Below are 19,524 nucleotides of genomic sequence, written 5' to 3'. Positions count from 1 at the left end.
AATCTACCACCAGGAATAGGTGAACATTGTGAGCACTGCTTGAAGAAATAAAATGAATGAATTACAGTCATGTTTACCCCTGGGACTGCAAGGAGATAAAACCACTCAATCTGAAAGAAAATCAACCTTGATTATTCATCGGAAGGACTGATGCCAAAGCTGATGCTCTAATATTTTGGCCACCTAATGCAAAGAACCAACTCAATGGAAAAGACCCTGATGCTGGGAAAGATTGAGGGTGGGAGAAGAAAGGGGCTACAGAGGACGAGATGGTTGGATGGCATCATGAACTCCATGGACATGAGTTTGAGCAAAGCTCTGGGAGTTGGTGATGGACAGGGAAACCTGACATGCTGCAGTCCATGGGATTGTGAAGGGTTGCACACGACAGAGCAGCTGAACAACAACAACAATTTTAAAACAGTGGTATTCTTTTTTTTTTCTTTCTATTTCCACTCTAAAATTTATGAGCATGTATCTCCTTGAGCATTGCACCAGCAGCCTCTCAAGGACAAATGTATGTTGAATGAGTCTGGATGAGAGGAAGGAGGGGAGGGCTGAGCCTCCTGTTCCAAGGTGAAAAAATGAAGTTTTTATCGGCCCTGTTTCAGGTAACAATTCCAAGTCCAGGGGAATCAACACTAAGCCCTCATTTGCATGTTCCTAAGTATCTATCCACCCATGCATCCATGTGTGTAGCCGGACACCCTAAGCTCTGTTAGCTCACAGGCACAGGGATGTCTGGCGGAATGGCAGGGAGGAGGGAGGGAGGTGGTGCCTGCCTAAACAGCCATCCCTACTGCCCTGCCTTTACTCTCAGCCACCAGGACCTGCCGATGGCCTGTAGTTAAAGATTTAGGGTCACTGGGATGACAAGGGCCCAGCGCCAGACCCCCACCTTCAGAAAAACACAGCTTCACCCTACCCCAACCCAGCCCCACCGCACCCAAACCCCACCCTAATGCTCCTCTCCCTGCCAGTCCAGTGGGCGTGGCCACAGGCACCAACCCTCCCCCTCTCTCCGTGCCCTCCCCGCCTCTTAAGATAAGCCCCTTCTGGACTTCCTGGGAGACCCCACTCGCAATCCCAAGATCTCGTGAGATTTGCTCCAGGAGGAAACAGGAGCTGGGATTGGTTGGGTCGCGTGGTTTCCGGACACTGCCGAGTCACCGCTTCTCTCGCTTCAGCGTTCAGCAGGGATCACGTGGCGAGGAGCGGCCGCACAAACCGTAAGTTCCCGCCTTGGGTCCCCAGCTTTCCCACAAGGTGACTTTGAGTTAGGCCCTGGCTCGCCCCCACGGACCCCCAATTCTATTTGCCGCCCTAAAACGAGTTATTGGGACCGGGGCCTGGCGTGAAGGCCAAAGTGGGTGAGGAGCCAGCCGGGGCCACGTGCTTTGTAAAGAGGCCACGGAGCCATGCTGTGGACGCAATAATCCGGCGAACCAGGGTCTGCCGCCGCTTGGCACTGGACGTGGGGTTCCCTCTGGAGGTGCCAGGGCATGGAGGGCCGAGAAAGGGACAGAAATGGGGCTGCGGGACGGTGGTCAGTGTCCTTAGAGGAGGGGCCGTTTGACCCGAGCACCAGCTCCGCGCTTCGATTGTCTGCTGGTCCAGCCGTTGAGAAATTGCTCAGATTTGGAGATAAGAGGAGACTTGCACTCGCATGGCGGTGTTGGCCCTCCAGTTTTCAGTTTATCCTCCAGCATCCTAAATACACGTTAACACACCGTCTTGTTTTTGGAGCAGTTTGGTTCTTGCTCTCAGGCTTGAGTGGTGACGGGTGACTCAGAGGATAGAGACCAGGGAAACCAGGTGTTTGAGGACCTGAGGCCATTGTGAGCTGAACCAGTGCGGGTGGAAGTCCTCTTCAGAGAAGCTGGTCCCCTTTGCCACCTCTGGTGCCCTCTCCGTGCTGGTCATCTTGGAGCTGGGTAGCTTCTGTGGCCTGAGGCCCTCAGGTCAGGAGGAGGATGAGCACCCTTTAGTTTCCCACGTCATTTTCCTGAGAGCTTTGGTCCTGCTGGTGTCTTAGTAGACGCAGCTGCAGCGTGTTGGGGACCCATTGCCGAAGCCACGGTTAGGTTCAGAACCTGTGCTTGGGAGGCTGGTTTCAGACCCCAGACACTCGACCCCTGTTTGGTATTGGGCAAGGGCTGGGTGCTGAGCCCAGGGAAGTTTTGCTCTCCCTAAGTGTGGGACCCCTGGGAGTGAGGTGCTCCTGGAAAGAAAGCACTCAGGCAACAGAGTGAGTCCTCTAGCTGCAGCTGGAGGAGGCCAGGGAGGCTGTGTGGCCAGACGTGGAATGGAGAATGGAGAGGGACCCCAAGGGCAAGGACAATGTTATGCACTGGGGGGGCTGGGTAGCCCTTGGGCGGTGCTGGTCCCAGCACACCTGGCTGTAACCCCCAGTATCACTGCTGCCTCCAGAGCAGAATATGTGGACCCTCTGTCCCAGAGCTGCAGACTCTTGAGTGTCTGTGTCAAGACAGACTGGGGCCAGGACCCTGAGAGGAGGAAGATGTGGAAAGAGGAGAGGTCAAGGTCATGAATCCAGGGGAGTTCAGAGCAGAGGGAGAAAAGGGCCAGCCTGGGGCTGCCAGCCAGTCCCCTTCCTGTGCAGACAGAGTGCGATCAGAGCCCAGGCTTTAACTTTAAAAAAATATGGAATGGCAGTGGAAAAATATCATAGTTGTGCCTTAGATTATGAAGTTTGGCTTTGCAGTTCCAGCATGAGTGGCCACCCTGGTGGCCCTGCTCCATCGTACAGATCAGCTTTGCCTGTCATTATTGTTGAGGCTTGCTTGCTTTTCGTTTGTTCAGACACCCGGAGTGGAAGATCGTGACTTTTTTTTTTTCTTTGCAGTCTTACTGAGATATTAATAAAATTGACATATAGCCCTGTGTAAGTTTAAGGGGTTCAGCATCATGAGTCCACTTACATCCATCCTGCAGTGATGAGCACAGTAAGTCTAGTGAACATTCATCATTTCATATGGATACAAAATTAAATAGGAAAAAGTATTTTCGTTTGGATGAGAACACTTAGGGTTTCCTCTGTTAACGTTTATATCCAACAGAAAACAGCACTAGTTATACTTGTGTTTGTATGTCACCTCCTTCATACATACTTCTAACTAGAAGACGAAGATGATGGTTTCACGAGGTGTCCCTCCGGGTCACCGGGAATGATGCCCCCCAGCCACTTTGTGAATATTAGAAACACCCCCTCCCAGGCAGCCCGTGCCCTCTTCTCTCTGCGCCTCTCTCATCTGTGTGTCCAGTCTCACTGCTCCCTCCATGTGCCCTTGGAGGTAAGAAGAGGGGGCAGCCTCTGGCATCTCCCCTAGGCCGAGAGAAATGGAGTCAGACCCTGTGAAACCATTAGGTGTTGTTTCCAGGGCTCCAAAGAGCTCTGGCACCACATCCTTTATGTGTCATGACGGAACAAATAGCCCCAGGTCATTCACCTTAAAACCTAAATAAACAATCGGCCAAGCAGAGGTATAGAAAGGGTATAGAATTTAAAGACTCAAGAGGCAGTCTTCTGTAACAGGTTAACTGGGGGTATCCTCTACTGTACATTAATGAAGTCTCCTTTATGTACAGTTGGGAAGGTCCCCTGGAGTCGGAAATGGCAGCCCACTCCAGTATTTTTGCCTAGAGAATTCCATGGACAGAGGAGCCTGGTGGGCTACAGTCCATGGGTCGCAAAAAGTTGGACACGACTGAGCGACTAATACTTAATACTAGAAAGAAATTAGGCGAGAAGCGAAGTGCTAGAAAAGAAGTGATTTGTTAGACTAGGACATTTGGAAGGTTCACAAGCGTTGTGCTGCCCTATGTACTCAGTTACACTTTGACAACCAGAGAAACAGGGGAGAAGGGAAAGATCTTTTTCTTGAGTAGACAGCACGTTTCCGTCATCAGTGCCTCCCCCAGGCAGGGCAGGGAAGTTTACTTGTCCTGCTCTAAATGGTCAGGCTAGGACCATCATAGTTCAGTTCAGTTGCTCAGTCATATCCGACTCTTTGTGACCCCATGGACTGCAGCACACTAGACTTCCCTGTCATATTACTTGGGGAAAATATTTTCAGGTCTCAGTACAATGCAGGTCTTTCATTTTGAAAAGTCACCTTTCCATAAGTGATTGTGTTTTGTATGCACAGAGCCTGTTTTGGAGGGTCATTAACTTGATGACCAGGTTGTAGGTCTTGTTTTCTGCTATTGTTTTATTGTTTGGGGGTGCATTCTGGAAAGAACATGTCTTAGGGGCCGAAGAGCATGTTGTGGGGGTTATTAACTCATGGAGCTCACTAGGCAGGGTGTAAGGCTTATGCCACCACTGTTTTACGGTTTGGGGCATGTCTCATGCTTCTGTTGCATGGTTTTGTTGCTAAGCATTAGCTTGGTTTAAGCAAGCCAACCTGGCTTTGATGCTAAGCAACTTGTTTGCTTTATGAATCGAGCAAGCCTACATGTTTCAGAATTTTCCCATTACTTTCTTGAGTGTCATTAGTCTTATTGTGGTCTCCCAAAACCCCGTAAAGTGTCTTCTCTATCTACAGTTCCCTCATGGAGTATCGAGCTAACTGTTTGATCATTCTGTTCTATTATTACGTCCCTACCACCTGGGGACGCTCCCAGCCCCCAAATGCAGGCCGCAGTGCCCTCAGTGATCCCGACACCGCTCCAGGAAATGAGATGCAGCTCTGAGAGCCGGGAGACCAGGCCCCTAGTTCTGCTGTCATTTCCTTCCTCCCCCTTGTTCTGGGCTACCCCCTGCCCAGTCCTGCAGTCCTACCTGCCTGGAGTGGACCCTCAAGATCCCACCCCCCGCCCACTCCACCCTACTGCTGTGCCTCTAGAAGCACCACGCTCAGGAGTAACCGGCTAGAGTTAGGGTGACCTGGACATCTGGCCAGGCGTCACTGGGGAGGAAGAAGGAGGGAGCCTCTCTTGCTTAGGTCTAGATGTCATTAAGGAGAAGGCAATGGCACCCCACTCCAGTACTCTTGCCTGGAAAATCCCATGGGCAGAGGAGCCTGGTAGGCTGCAGTCCATGGGGTCGGGAAGAGTTGGAAACGACTGAGCAACTTCACTTTCGCTTTTCACCTTCATGCATTGGAGAAGGAAATGGCAACCCACTCCAGTGTTCTTGCCCAGAGAATCCCAGGGATGGGGGAGCCTGGTGAGCTGCTGTCTATGGGGTTGCAGAGTCGGACACGACTGAAGCGACTTAGCAGCAGCAGCAGCGGATGTCATTGAATCAGTCTTGCCAAGCACAGGAAGAGGCAGAGAGGGCTCGTAGAGAGGGTAGAATATTTCAGGGTGAGAAGAGATCTGACTCCAGAGTGGAGGGAGGACAGACATGCTGGAACTCCAGGTGGGATCTTGTCTGCTGCAGGCCGGGTCCCCAGGGCTTCTTGTCAGCCTGGGGCCTCTGAGGACCAGCCAGGCTGTGGTTTTCCTCCAAAAGCCAGGAAAGGTCATCTTACAGCATTTCTAGTGCCTCTTTGGGCACAGATGCATTCCAAAGACCCCCAGGAAGGCCCTGGGGAGCAGATGCTTTGCAGTCGCAGAAGGAATTCTGCAACTAGAGAGGGAATGAGCTCTTCCCACCCCGAAACAAGCTCAGAGGCTGCACCAGCCTGTGCAACACAAAAACAGATAGAAATGTCCCCCGGGCTGACTCATGCCTGGGTCCTGGGAGTTGTCCTGGGCCGACCTGACACTGGGCAGGAAGAACACGTCTTCATGCAGATGAGCCCCTGGTGCTTCTGTGTCCAGTGAGTCCCCTGCACAAACAGACTTTGTGGAGCTGGAGGTGGACAGAGGCCTGTCCCCTGCCTCGCTCCGAAAGACTTTTTGGCTGATACTTCCCATTTTTAGATCATTTGAAGACAGTGGTCCCTCCTGCATCCTTAGATCTCCTGGATGCTGAGTTTCCATGGAAACATCCCAAGCTTAGACCTCTGCTGTTTCCTGTTTCCCCAAATCCCTGTGAAGTCGGCTATCTCTTCCTAATGTTCAGTGGGGCAGATCTGTCCATCCATCCATCTTCACCCAAGTGGGTCTTCCGGTTCCTCCTTCGTGGAGCATGACAGCATCCTGCCTTGGCTGTCTCAGGCTCACCAGGCTGGAAAAGAAACCAGGGGTGAACTTCGGCTTCTCTCTGAAAGTTACTTGAGGTAGTGGGGGAGAGTGCCAGTGTCCTCATGGCTGCTCCTTAATCAGGACTTGATGATTATCTTTGTTGATGATTATCTTGAGCTCCTGAAGCTGATTGGTCAAGGTGATTGCCAAAGTCAAAATGCCCACAAGGCATATTCCAGCTTAACCCTATTTTAGGGTTTTAGCTCTATTTAAGGGACAGCCACATCTCTGGCTGCTGATGGGGATGGTAGGAATTTGGTGAATGCCATCTCTAGGAAGTTACCAAACTGTAGAGTATCCTTCAGGGAAGGCCACCTTCTCACCCTCCAAATAGAAGAACTGTTGGGGCATCACAATGCCAGGGGTGGAGAGGTTCCGTCCGTCTGTGTTCTGAGACCACAGCAGAACCAGCGTGTCAGCCAGCCCAGCAGGGGCTTCACCCCAGACCCTTTGATCCAGGCTTTGCACCTCCCTGGGGAGAAAGTCCGTGTTGCTCCCTGTGCTTAATGCAGAGCAGAGGGAAAACAGAATTGTATTTGTGGGCTTAAAGTTGAGCTCCCATCAGAATCTGTGTAAGTGAGAACCTTAGGGGAGGGAGAAGGGTGGGGGGTGGGGGTTTTGAAGGCGCTTTGCATTGTTCACTGGCGCTGAGGGAACGTCAGGTTACCTAGCTACACTTGGGAAGGAGCCTTTGAAGGTCATGGTGAGGGTACAGGTCGCTGGACAGAGCCCAGGCTGGGATGTGCAGGGGGACGCCTGAGCCTCCGGTTGCAGCCATTTGCTGACACAGATTTGTGTCCTTGGCCCACGTTTATTTCCCTTCTGCTGCTGCTGCTAAGTCGCTTCAGTCGTGTCCGACTCTGTGCGACCCCATAGACGGCAGCCCACCAGGCTCCCCTGTCCCTGGGATTCTCCAGGCAAGAACACTGGAGTGGGTTGCCATTTCCTTCTCCAATGCAGGAAAGTGAAAAGTGAAAGTGAAGTGAGGAGAGCCCTAACCCCTCGGTGGCTTTTAGGTAGAACAAGGCGTGTCCCAGGTTTGGCCAGCCAAAACTGTTCTCTCCTAACCCACATTCCTAAATTTAATCTCCTAGCTTCAGGGAGGAAATGCCCTTTGCCTCCAGGGAGGGAGGAAGCATGGATCTTGGGTTTGCCTTGGGTTTAAAGGATCCACTCAGTCCCTTTTTAGCCACTCCCTCTGCTGGCAATTTCTCAAGCCTAGGGGTCGCAAAGAGTTGGATACGACTGAGCGAGTGAACTGAACTGAGCCTAAGAAAAGTCTTTAAATTCCTCCAAACAAAACACACTTGTCTTGGGTACTTTCCTTGGTTTCATTACAAATGTCTGGTCCCTCTGTTCTCCTGGCCAGCTCCTGGGTGTCATTTTGACCTGACCAAGTCAAAGGGAGCCTGGACCCTCAAAATCTGTAGGACCCAGCATTCCTCCATTACACCTCTGTTCCCCCGCGAACGGGCATGTGTTTCGCTGTCTGGCGTAATGTGTAAGTGATAGTGCGATACTCGGGAATCTTACTCTGTTTCTTTTTCTTCTGGGGTGACATCACCATCCGCACAAAGCTGTCTGAATGTGAACATTTGGGTGATTTTGATGTGGCCCAGACTCCCCCAACGAATGTACCTTCAGGTTGGTTTTCTTCTTTTATATTTTGCTTTTGTGAACAGACACAGGTTCCCATCAGTTGTATGTAGTGAGAAAGTAAAAACCCACTCAGCCTTAGCTGGATGGAGATCTAGTAGTAAGATAGCACGTTAGCCGGAAATGGAAATTTTAGCCAGAATCTGAAAAGCGTGTCCTGGAAGGCGAAGAGGGACTCAGGCCTGAGCACACTGCTCCACGCTGGAGCCTCAGGCTCTGACAGCTGTACCTGCCGGGGTCTTCATGGGACAGGCCACGCAGGCCACGATCCTGTCGAGAAGTTTCTTGCCTTTCCATCACGTTGGCAATTGCACGCTTTGCTCTTGCTTCTACATGGAGTTTTACCTTTATCCCAGACAGTTTGGTTTCTTCTCTGATTTTCGCCAATTGTACAGACCGTTGGTATTTCTTAACGAAATAGAATTTGGCAGGGGGCGGGGGGACGGACCGAGCAGCATCTGGGGCCGTAGCTCCCTGACGGGGATAGAACACTGCCCCTGCAGTGGCAGGACAGGGTCCTCCTCACTGAACTGCCAGGGACGCTCCTGCAGTTGACTTAATGAAAGGCATCTGATTAGGAATTTGGGGTGACATTTTACATCTTAGTGTGTGAGCAGTGATTATAGTTCATATCATTTTATAGTTTTGTGATTTTACTAGCTTAAAGGGTTTTTGGGGTTTCTTTTTGTTTTAAAAGCTAAAATCTGTTTTTTAATTCCATGGAATACAAAAAAAAAAAATCTGTAGAATATTTTAAAGAGTGGAGGCTTTGTTCTGAATGTGAGCGCTTTGCTCCAGTGAACCGAACGGTAATAACATTTGTAGAAGAGACACACAGTGAAAGGTATGTCTTTTTATTAAGTGACATGACAGCACCCATCGCGTAAGTTACTGGTTGGAGTTTAGAGACAGGCTGTGTTGGGCTAAACTCCTTACTGCTGTTTTCAGCCCTTGAGTAATAATCAGAAGCTTTCTCTGAAAAGAGTGGGGTCAGCTGTCAGACTCCTAGGTGTCTACCTGCAGCAGGGCTGGGATTAAATGTAGCAGCCAGTAGATAAGGGATGGGGCAAGAGGTCACCTTGTCCCTTTGTTGCTGCCGGGAGAGAGGCTTGTCCTGGTGCCAGTGGGGCCAAAGCTGTGACTTTGTGACCACAGGATGTCTCTGACCCTGTCTTGGGTTCCCTGAGGGTGGAGGGACAGCAGGGTCTCCCCGGTTCCTTGGCTGGAGAAGGACCCCGCACCCCTTGCTCTCTGACATCCCCCCAGGACTCGCCCCGGAGTAGGTTCTTCAGGATGGGCGTCCAGGCCCCACCCCGACTCCTGGAGCTGGCCGGCCAGAGCTTGCTGCGGAATGAGACCTTGGCCATTGCGGCCCTGGAGGAGCTGCCCGTCGAGCTCTTCCCGCCGCTGTTTACCGCGGCCTTTGCCGGGAGGCACACCCATGCGGTGAAGGCGATGGTGCAGGCCTGGCCCTTCGCCTGCCTCCCGCTGGGGGCCCTGATGAAGGACCACCAGCCTCATCTGGAGACCTTCCAGGCTGCACTCGATGGCCTGGACCTCCTGCTTGCTGAGGAGGTCCGCCCCAGGTAAGGTCGACCTGGCAGACTGGTGGGGCCTGGGGGTGTGAGCAAGATGCAGCCAGGGCAGGAAGATGAGGGGTCACCTGGGAACAGGCGTTTGGGTGTACAGGACTGGTTGAGGGTCAGAGGGGACAAAAGGCACGTGGGCCTCCCCCGCAGTGTCCCTTAAAGTGGGAACCAAGGGGGCCCCGGAAGCTGGAGGAGCTGTGGTGTGTGGAGTGCAGAGCCCTCGTGGGGTCCTGGTGCCCATCAGCCTCTGCACAGCTCAGCGTGTGCCCCGTGGCCCCACAGGCGGTGGAAGCTGCAGGTGCTGGATTTGCGCCGGAACGCCCACCAGGACTTCTGGACTGTGTGGTCCGGCATCAAGGCCAGCGTGTGCTCACTGCTGGAGCCCGAGCCAGCCCAGCCCATGCAGAAGAGGAGCAGGGTAGAGGGTTCCCAGGGGGGTCTGAAGCCTGCGCGAGCCCCTGTGGAGGTGCTGGTCGACCTGTGCCTCAAGGAGGACCCGCTGGATGAGACCCTCTGCTACCTGCTGAAGAAGGCCAAGCAGAGGAGGAGCCTGCTGCGCCTGCGCTGCCAGAAGCTGAGACTCTTCACCATCCCCGTGCAGAGCATCAGGAGGATCCTGAAGCTGGTGCAGCTCGACTCCATCCAGGACCTGGAGGTGAACTGCACCTGGAAGCTGGCCACGCTGGGCAGGTTCCTGCCGCACCTGGGCCGGATGGGCAACCTGCGCCGGCTGCTGCTGTCGCGCGTGCGCGTCTTGCCGCGCACCGCCCCCGACCGGGAGGAGCACTGCGTTGGCCAGCTCACCGCCCAGTTCCTGAGCCTGCCCCACCTGCAGGAGCTCTACCTGGACTCCATCTCCTTCCTCGAGGGCCGCCTGCATCAGGTGCTCAGGTGAGGCGTGGCGCCAGCTCCAGAGACCAGAGCAGGCCTCTCTTGTTTCGTGCCCGCTGGGGACATTGCCAGGGTGCCTGGCCACTCGGAAGTCCTCACGATGCCGCCGCTCTGTCCCTGGGCGTCTTGTCAGGTCACCTCCCTGGTTAGGGTCAGAGGCGTGGCCTAGGTTAAATGCTGTCAAAGGGGACTCCTTTCTGAGAGTCCGCATAGTGGGGGCTTGGTGTGATGCCCTTGGAAATTCTTTCCGAGAGAGTCATGTCTTAGCTGAGATAATGGCAGATAACTAAGCGAGAAGGACGTTGGTCCATCAGGAGTGAGGTTTGAAGTCCGAAGCTCTGTCTCTCCCTCCCACCTGCCCCTTCTGTCCTGAGCTGTTTTAGGCTCCAGGTGAGCTGTGGGAAGTGGATGATTCTGGAGATGACAAGAAGGGATCAGGAGGGGAAAATTGTGGCTCCTAAGCAGTCCAGAGAAGAAGAAAAGTCAAATAAGCATTTTTGTTAAAGTGGCTCCAATCTCTTTAAGTCCAAATTATAATTTTCCTCTAAGACTTCTGAATACATAGGAAATCCTCAATAACAGGTTATCGCTCTGCCTTGAACACAGTGATAAAAGCTGAGAGGATGCAGCCTAATCTGTCTGTGTGAATGAGTTGCATTGATTCCCTTTTTGGCAGCTGCAAACTCCAAGCATTAGGAATAAATATGTTCACTGAGAAACCAGAAGAAAGAAAGAAAAAAAAAAGAATTGTAGGTGGTGATGGACGGTTTGTGGCCCCTGAATATCTGGGGGATATTCACCCAGGGATCGTGTGTAACTGCTGGGACCCCCCAGCCCATGTCCACTGCATCCAGCCTGCTGTTGAATTCAACTAGTCGTGTCCTGTAAAACATTTTAATTCCTGCTAACCAAATACTAGTAAGCTGAAATAGGCAAATAACATTTGTTTACTGTTTGTTTCCCACATTGAAAATACTTCATCATTTTGTGCAGGGGGAGGTCATACCCATGTGAGCATGACCTTCCCCCCGGAAGACCCCCTGCATTCCCGTCAAGGTGAGAGGCCAGCTCCAAGCCAGTGAGATGCCCTGTGTTCCGGTGAAAAAGTCCTCTCCTGCCCACATCCCTCTGCCCGCCACCTCCGTCCCTGGGACTGACTGCCCTGTCTCTCCCCAGGTGCCTGAAGACCCCTCTGCAGACCCTGTCGATCACCAACTGCCTGATTTCGGAGTCAGACCTGATGTACCTGTCGCAGTGCCCGAGCGTCGGCCTGCTGAAGGACCTGGGCCTCAGCGGGGTCAACCTGACCGGCCTCAGCTTGGAGCCCCTGCAGGTCCTGATCGAGAGGACCTCGGCCACCCTGCAGGACCTGGACCTGGATGAGTGCGGCATCATGGACTCCCAGTTCAGTGCCCTCCTGCCCTCCCTGAGCCGCTGCTCCCAGCTCACCACCTTCAGCTTCTGTGGCAACCCCATCTCCATGGCCGTGCTGGAGAGCCTGCTGCACCACACCGTGGGGCTGAGCAAGCTGAGCCACGTGCTGTACCCGGCACCCCTGGAGAGCTATGAGGATGTGCATGGCACCCTGCACCTGGGCCGCCTGGCTCAGCTGCACGCCCGGCTCAAGCAGCTGCTGTGCACATCTGGGCGGGCCAGCATGGTCTGGTTCAGCGCCAACCCCTGTCCATACTGTGGTGACCGGACCTTCTACGACCCTGAGCCCAGCCTGTGCCCCTGCTACATGCCCGACTAGCCCAGCTCACGAGTTGTAGGCTTTGTCCCCGGCACTGGGACACTGCCACCCAGACCTCAGTGCATCTAGAAGGAACACAAACCACAGTTTCAGACAGTTGTTCAGTGCATGCGGGAAAAGGAAAGGTGATTTAGAGTGGGCAGGGGGGAGGGGTTGGTGGGATTTTTGGAGAGATGTGTTCCTACAAAGTTAGAAATGTGAATCTAAATTTTGGAGGGGGAGTTTGGGCTTGGGAGGTGGATGGGGTCGTTACCCCTGTGTTGGATTGTTACAAAGAAATAAAGGGAACTTCAGTGTCAATCATTTGGTGTCCTCTGTGATCTGTGACCATGATTCTCTCCTTTAAACTCATGACTCTCCTGTTAGTGGTTAAATAAAAGGGCCTGAGCGTGAGTGGGGCCTAGATGCTCTCTGATAGGCAAGGATCGGCTACAGGAGTTGAGGGCACCATTTACCTACTCCCTGTGGTTCTCATTTCCAGGGCATCCACCTCCTCACTTATTTCTGAGGCTGTGCAATCTGTCATCACATACAAGGTGCGTCCTCAGGGCCTGGAACAAACTAAGTGTCCAGGAGTGAGCACCGCTGGAGGGAACCTTCTTCCAAGGGACTCTCATTGCTAACCCCACCCAGGCCCTGGACTCCAGCATTTTCCCCAGTGGATCCAGCAGATGCAAAGCCTCCATCTCGGACCCTGGGCAGTGTCAAGATGGGTTCACTGTGCAAAGTCAGGCCCGGAGTCCTGGGGCTATTCACCTGCAGACCATCTGGAGCCTCTGGGACTCACCAGCCTGTGCCCACCTTCCCACTGCTCAGCCGTATCTGACTCTTTGGGACCCCATGGACTGTAGCCTGTCGGGCTTCTCTGCCTATGGAATTCTACAGGTGAGACTACTGCAGTGGGTAGCCATCCTCTTTTCCAGGAGATCTTCCCAACCCAGGGGTTGAACTTGGGTCTCCTGCATTGCAGGCAAATTCTTTACCATCTGAGCAGCCAGGGAAGCCTCCAGGTTCTAAGAGACAACCCAACATCCCTGAATCCATTGTCTATATGTGCTTTCATGCCACTAATATCCCCACAGGTTTTATTTTGTTTTTGCATTAATAAAACCTTACACAATTATTTATTCAAAGGCTGATGGAAATCCATTCCAAATCATCAAAAAAAGTCACTTCTGAGTTCAGTATTTCAGTGTTGAGTGTAACTCGGCATTTTTCTCCTTGGTGTGATTCATCTGTAATTTTTTTTTTAAAGCCTTAATCCTTAAGTTTTTACCTTAAGCCACATGGTAAAGATAAAATTTCCTCCAAATCCTGGTTCTTTGCCAACCTGGCAGCACTAAGGCTTTTAACTAATTCTCTTTGCCCATCAGAGCTCTTTGCTGAGACCAAGTCCTTTAAAAGAGAAGATTTAGCAACTAAACAAAATAACAGCACCCCTTCAGAGTGGAGGGCTCCAACTCTACCCCTTTTTGTGACCTAAGGAGCTGGGACCGCAATGGACCACCAAAATTTTGATCTAGGAATGTCCTGGAAATTAGCATCACCTTGATTTGAGCTTCCCTGGTGGCTCAGCTGGTAAAGAATCCACCTGCAATGCAGGAGACTCAGGCTTAGTCCCTGAATCGGGAAGATCCCCTGGAGAATGGAGTGGCTACCCACTCCAGTATTCTTTCCTGGAGAATTCCATAGAGGAGCCTGTCGGGTTACAGTACATGGAGTCACAAAGAATCAGACAGGACTGACTAACACTTTCACTTCACCTTTAATCCTGTGGGTAAGCAGGTGTGCAAGTCGTCATTGAGTTTTTCAATGTGTCATGGTCCCTTATGTTTTGGTCCCTCTCTGTCCCACCCTTGCATTTAAGCTGCGAAACCATCCTTTTAGGATTTCTTACTCAGGGAATTAGAACTGAGAGCAGAAGCAGCAAGAAGCCAGAAGCTCTGCACTGATTAGGTGAGAATGAAGGAGGAGAGTAAAAGAGCCAGCTTAAAACTAAGTATTAAAAGAATTAAGATCGTGGCCTCTGGCCCCATCACTCCATGGCCAGTAGCAGGGAAAGGGTGGAAGTGCTGACCGATTTCCTCTTCCTGGGATGAGCAATCACTGCAATGGTGATCGCAACCATGAAATCAAAAGACGGTTGCTTCTTGGCGGGAAAGCTATGACAAACCTAGACAGTGTGTTGCAAAGCAGAGATGTTACTCTGCCGACAAAGGTCTATATAGTCAAGGCTATGGTCTTCCGAGTGGTCAAGTACGGTTGTGAGAGCTGGACCACAAAGAAGGCAGAGCGCCAAAGAATTGTTGCCTTCGAGTTGTGGTGCTGGTGAAGACTCCTGAAAGTCCCCTGGACAGCAAGCAGATCAAACCAGTCAATCTTAAGGGAGATCAACCCTGAATACTTGTTAGAAGGACTGATGCTGAAGCTGAAGGCCCGCTATATTGGTCATCTGAGGTAAACAGCTGACTCACTGGAAAAGTCCCTGATGCTGGGCAAGATGGAGGGCAGAAGAAGAGGGCGACAGAGAATGAGACGGCTGGATGGCATCACCAATGCAATGGACATGAACTTGGGCAAACTTCAGGACATGGTGAGGGACAGGGAGGTCTGGCGCGCTGCAGTCCATGGGATTGCAGATACAACTGGGCAAATTAACAACAACAGTCTCTTGAGAAAAAGCTGTCCCAGGGAGAGTAGAAGAGGAAAAGGTTTATGAGAACAACGGAAGCACCAAGCTCTCCCCTAGAGATGGAGGAAGTGGGTAGAGGCTGGCCACCTGGATGAGTGCCCTTTTGAAAGGCATGCCTTCTGGCCACCTTGTAGAGTCCACTTCTCACACAGCCCTGATCTGTAGGTCAGCAGGCACCAGCCTGTGTCCTGAGGGCCTGATCTCCTCCTGGGTACTGGGTTCTCAGTTGGTGTGAGATGCCCAGCCCTGTTGGTGGACACTCAGGCTGACCACATTTCACTCCATGGCCACAAGCGCCAGGGAGCTTCCTCCTTGACCACAGCAATGGACCTGGACTGGAGTTGGCCTTGGGATTGTCCATGGAAGGAAAGGTGGGAACAGGTCATGTCTGTCTTTCTGTTTTTGTTTCTTAGGTGGCCTGCCAACGCAGCTTGCAGGATCTTAGTTCCCCAACTGAGGATGGAATCCACGCCCTCAGCAGTGAAAGTGCAGAGTCCTAACCACTCCAGGACTACCAGAGAGTTCCCAGGAGGTCATTTCTTGAGCCTGGCAGACGGCCCAGAAGTCTGACGTTGGCTGCTGAGAGGCAGCCTTCTATGGGTCAGGCTTTGATGAAGTCACCAGACATTCCTCTCTCCCTGACCTCTGGGAGCCCTGTGACCATGGTCCATATCATAGAAACTTCTGGAAGTAGAACTAAAGGACGACACATCCCCTCCCCACTCATATTCCTTTCCTGGCTACAGACCCAAATGCCTTCCAATAAATTCATCTGCTCTCAACCCATCTACAGAAAGCATGCTGTCCTTCCTGGAAACCTTCCCTGCAGAAGAGGCTGAACTCATGTCCTCTGCTTCTTCCTAACCTAACATGTGAAGGCTTTTCTGTACATCTGGTGATAAGCTTCAGTGTGTTCTGCTGGACTGCTGTGGTTTTTCTTCCTTTTTTTTTTTTTTTTGGTTAAAACACACTCCCCTTCACATCCAGGATGGTTTGAGCACAGGCCTTGCTCTGTTCTCAAGGTTCTGTCCCTCACAGTCTAGGAGAGAAGTAAAAAAAAGTTGGGGCCAGAAAGAGAGTTGGGCGGGGACCTTTAGCAGCAGTGGTCTGCAAGACGTAGTCCACAGGAGCAGGCTGTGTCCTGGAAAATCTGGGCGGGTGGGCATTTGTTGATGAGTGGGAGTCCCCTGGGAGCTGAGTCATCACCTGCATACCCCCTACCTGTCCTTGAGGTGAGCCCTCTCTAGGGACCCCTGATCTAAAGAATGTGTTAAAGTACTAAGGTGGCCACCAGAAAATAGCACAGACCTAAACAAGAGGAAACGTTTTCTCCCAGTTCTGGAGGCCAGAAGCCCAGGATCAAGGTGGTGACAGTGTGGTGTCTCCGGAGGTCTCTTTCCCTGATGCACAGACAGCTGCACTCTCGTGTCCTCCTGTCCCTTTATGTCCACGCGTCCTTGATGTCTTGTGTGTCCTAATTTCCTCTTTTTTTTTTTTTTCCTGGCTGTGCTGCTTCGCTTCTGGGTCTTAGTTTCCAGACCAGGGATTGAACTTGGGCCCTTGGCAGTGAAAGCTCTGAGCCCTAACCACTGGCCTTGCAGGAAATTCCCCTCTCTCTTTTTATATAGAGAACCATCAGATTGGTCTAGGGCCTACCCTAGTGACCTCGTTTTAACTTAATCACCTCGTTAAAGGTATTATCTCCAAATACGGTTACATTCCAAAGTGCTGGGGGTTAGGACTTCTACAGATAGTTTTTAAAATTCATTCATTTCTTTGACTGCACCAGGTCTTACTTGTGGCACGTGGGGTCTTCAGTCTTCTGGGCAGCATGTGGGCTCTAGTTCCCTGACCAGGGACCGCAGCCCAGCCCCCTGCACTGGGAGTGCAGAGTCTTAGCCACTGGACCATTGTGAAAGTCCCCTCAACATATGGATTTTGCAGGACACAGTGAAGGCCCAAACAGGGTTGATGGTAGGGTGATTTGCCTGGCTACACATTTGCACCCTACCTGCTCCTTAGAAATATCTGAGACCTTTAATAATGTTGACTCCCTGGTCCCATTCCTGGAGATACTGATTCTGGGGGTATGGAGTAAGACCGGCAGAATCAACCAGAACATCAGTACTTTTCAAAAGCTCTCTAGTACTCACTGTTTAATATGGACACTTTAAGTAGCCTGGGCAACACCTGGAGCTTGTGAGAAACTCAGACCCTGAGGCCCCACCCACAACTGTTGGACGAGAATGTGTTTTTGCACAAGACACGTAGGCAATTCCTTAGATTCACTGAAGGTTAAGAAGCACAGCCCAGGAGATTTGCAAGTGTGGCCCAAACTGAGAAGTTTGGATCCAGATCTCTGGGCTTTGCTTATACCCTAACTTCCTTCAATATGAAGGACATCCAGAAGCCCCAAGAGAGGGTGGGGAGGTCCTAGAATCTCTGAAGGGTGGTGGAGAGGATGCACTCCCAGCTCCAGCTACAGCATCTGGTTGGTTTATTGAATTACCAACAACCCGCTCCTCCCAAGGCAGGTGCTCAGCGTGTCACAAGAAGAAAAAATGAATTCCTGACCTCGACCCTCAGGGCCTCCCGAAGGAGTAGATTCTGGGGTATTTTAAACATGTTCTTACTGTTGTTTGGGCTCCCCTCGTGGCTCAGCTGGTAAAGAATCTGCCTGCAATGCGGGAGACCTGGGTCTGATCCCTGCGCTGGGAAGATCCCCTGGAGACGGGAAAGGCTACCCACTCCAGTATTCTAGCCTGGAGGACCCTTCTAGTCTCAAAGGGTCGGACACGACTGAGCGACTTTCACTTTCACTGCCGTGGTTTAGTTGCTAAGTTGTGTCTGACTCTTTTGTGACCCCATAGACTGTAGCCTGCCAGGCTCCTCTGTCCATGGGATTTCCCAGGCCAGAATACTGGAGTGGGTTGCCATTTCATCCTCCAGGGGATCTTTCCGACCCAGAGATTGAATCCAGGTCTCCTGCATTAACAGGTGGATTCTTTACCGCTGAGCCACCACAGATCAATGTTTCCCAAAGTATTGGAGGATTTTACACCCTGGGATACACTTCACTTCAGAATCAAGTGAGGCAAACATTGAACTTTCAGATTCCCAGGCCCCCACCTCTGGCAATTTGAGTTTCTTAGGTGTGATATGCAGCCCTGGAATCTCTATGTTTAACGATGTCCCAGGTGATTCTGAGATTTGAGCAATCTTTAGAAGCACATGAAAGTGAAAGTGTTAGTCGTCCAGTTGTGTTCGACTCTTTGCAAACCCATGGATAGTAGCTCCCCAGGCTCCTCTGTCCATGGAATTCTCCAGGCAAGAATACTGGAGTGGATAGCCATTCCCTTCTCCAGGAGATCTTCCTGACCCAGGGATCAAACCCCGGTCTCCTGTACTGCAGGCAGATTTTTTACTGTCTGAGCCATCAGGGAAGCCTAGAAGCCTAAGTAAGTAGTCAAAATTTTCCTTTCTTTCCGCTAAGTTTTTGCAAACATTTTAAAATTGACATCCAAAATGTTTTTGTCACAAGTGCAAACACTGCAAAGGATGCACCTTTTGGCATACAATAAAAATAAACCCTTTAAGTAAATTAAACTAGGAATTCCGTGGCAAACCAGTGGGTAGTGCTCAATGCTTTCACTCTGGTGACCTGGGTTCAGTCCCTGGTTAGGAAACTAATATCCTGCAGGAAGTCTCATGGTGTGTCCATAAATAAATAAAACTGTTAATATCATGCTTTCAAATATATCCAGAAGAATGTAAATAGCATGGAGTTTTAAAAAGTATTTATTTTTATTTACTTATTTGGCTGCCTCGGGTCTTAGTTGTGGCATGCAGGATCCTTTGTTGGTTCTACTGCCCTCTGGCATGTGGCATCTTAGTTCCCCAACCACGGATCAAACCCACCATCCCTGCATTGGAAGGCAGATTCTCAACCACTGGACCACCAGGGAAGTCCCTAGCCTTGGGTTTTGATACTCACCAACATTGCAGAAGGACATGGCAACCCACTCCATGGGTTTTGCCTGGAGAATTCCACGGATAGAGGAGCCTGGCTGGCTACAGTCCATGCAGTCACAAAGAGTCAGACACAACTGAGCAACTAGGCACAGCACTCACCATCGACCGTTTTAAAAGAGTATAAAACGAGCTCTTTCTAATGGTCAGGTTTTTTTTTTCCTGCTTCATTGAGATGCAGTGGACATATATTGTGTAAATTTAAGGTGAACACATGTTGATTTGATAAGAAAGGTATTTTTGATATTATATCTGGTTACAGCACTGGAGATCATGTTCATTAGTGAACTTCATTTTTGTTCTAATTCAGTGACTCTGTTACCTTATAAGGAATGGAAATACACATATTTCTTCTCTGAAACCCTCCCTCCCCCTAAGGGAGGAGGGCTATAAAGGCAGTGGGAGGGAAAGCTTGAGATATAATCTAGGTGGTACAAAGGGGAAGGAGAGAGAAGAGGGGGAGTGAGGGAGGGAGGGAGAAGGAGGGGGACCAGGGTGTGACCTGACACCCCTGACGTGGTTTAAAAAAGCATGAGCCCTTGCCTAGAAAAGCTCCTGGGGTTCACAGTGAGGACCCCGGGAATCCAGCGGGTGCTGAGTCTTCAAGTGCAGATCACTTGGGAGTAAGCTTGCTTCCTGCCCCCTCACCCTGGCCCCCCGCCCCCTAACCCGCCCCCCTTGCCCTCAGAAGAGAACAGGGGTTTGCAGTTTGCAGCTGGAGAATTTTCTAGCATTGGAAGAGGACCCCTGCATTTTTA

General features: G+C 51.3%; 1 protein-coding gene across 3 annotated transcripts; it reads left to right on the top strand.

The window, feature by feature from the left end:
• Window positions 1-1,076: 1,076 nt before the first annotated feature.
• Window positions 1,077-12,345, top strand: PRAME (PRAME nuclear receptor transcriptional regulator). 3 transcript variants are annotated; one of them, XM_055549689.1, is made up of 6 exons: window positions 1,080-1,229; window positions 2,867-2,966; window positions 7,734-7,800; window positions 9,079-9,398; window positions 9,684-10,292; window positions 11,469-12,345. In XM_055549689.1, exons 3-6 carry the CDS (start codon window positions 7,765-7,767, stop codon window positions 12,043-12,045), a joined length of 1,542 nt encoding a protein of 513 aa, XP_055405664.1. In that variant the 5' UTR covers window positions 1,080-1,229; window positions 2,867-2,966; window positions 7,734-7,764; the 3' UTR covers window positions 12,046-12,345. The 3 variants fall into 3 exon arrangements, with proteins under 3 accessions (XP_055405663.1, XP_055405665.1, XP_055405664.1); XM_055549688.1 differs by lacking the exon at window positions 2,867-2,966 and having other exon boundaries at window positions 1,077-1,229; XM_055549690.1 differs by lacking the exons at window positions 2,867-2,966; window positions 7,734-7,800 and having other exon boundaries at window positions 1,077-1,229.
• Window positions 12,346-19,524: the final 7,179 nt, after the last annotated feature.

This window comes from Bubalus kerabau, chromosome 16 (genome assembly GCF_029407905.1).
Source record: "Bubalus kerabau isolate K-KA32 ecotype Philippines breed swamp buffalo chromosome 16, PCC_UOA_SB_1v2, whole genome shotgun sequence".
Classification (NCBI taxonomy): domain Eukaryota; kingdom Metazoa; phylum Chordata; class Mammalia; order Artiodactyla; family Bovidae; genus Bubalus; species Bubalus kerabau.
Note: the sequence above shows the minus strand (reverse complement) of the source record. Positions and strands in the feature narration are given on the sequence as shown.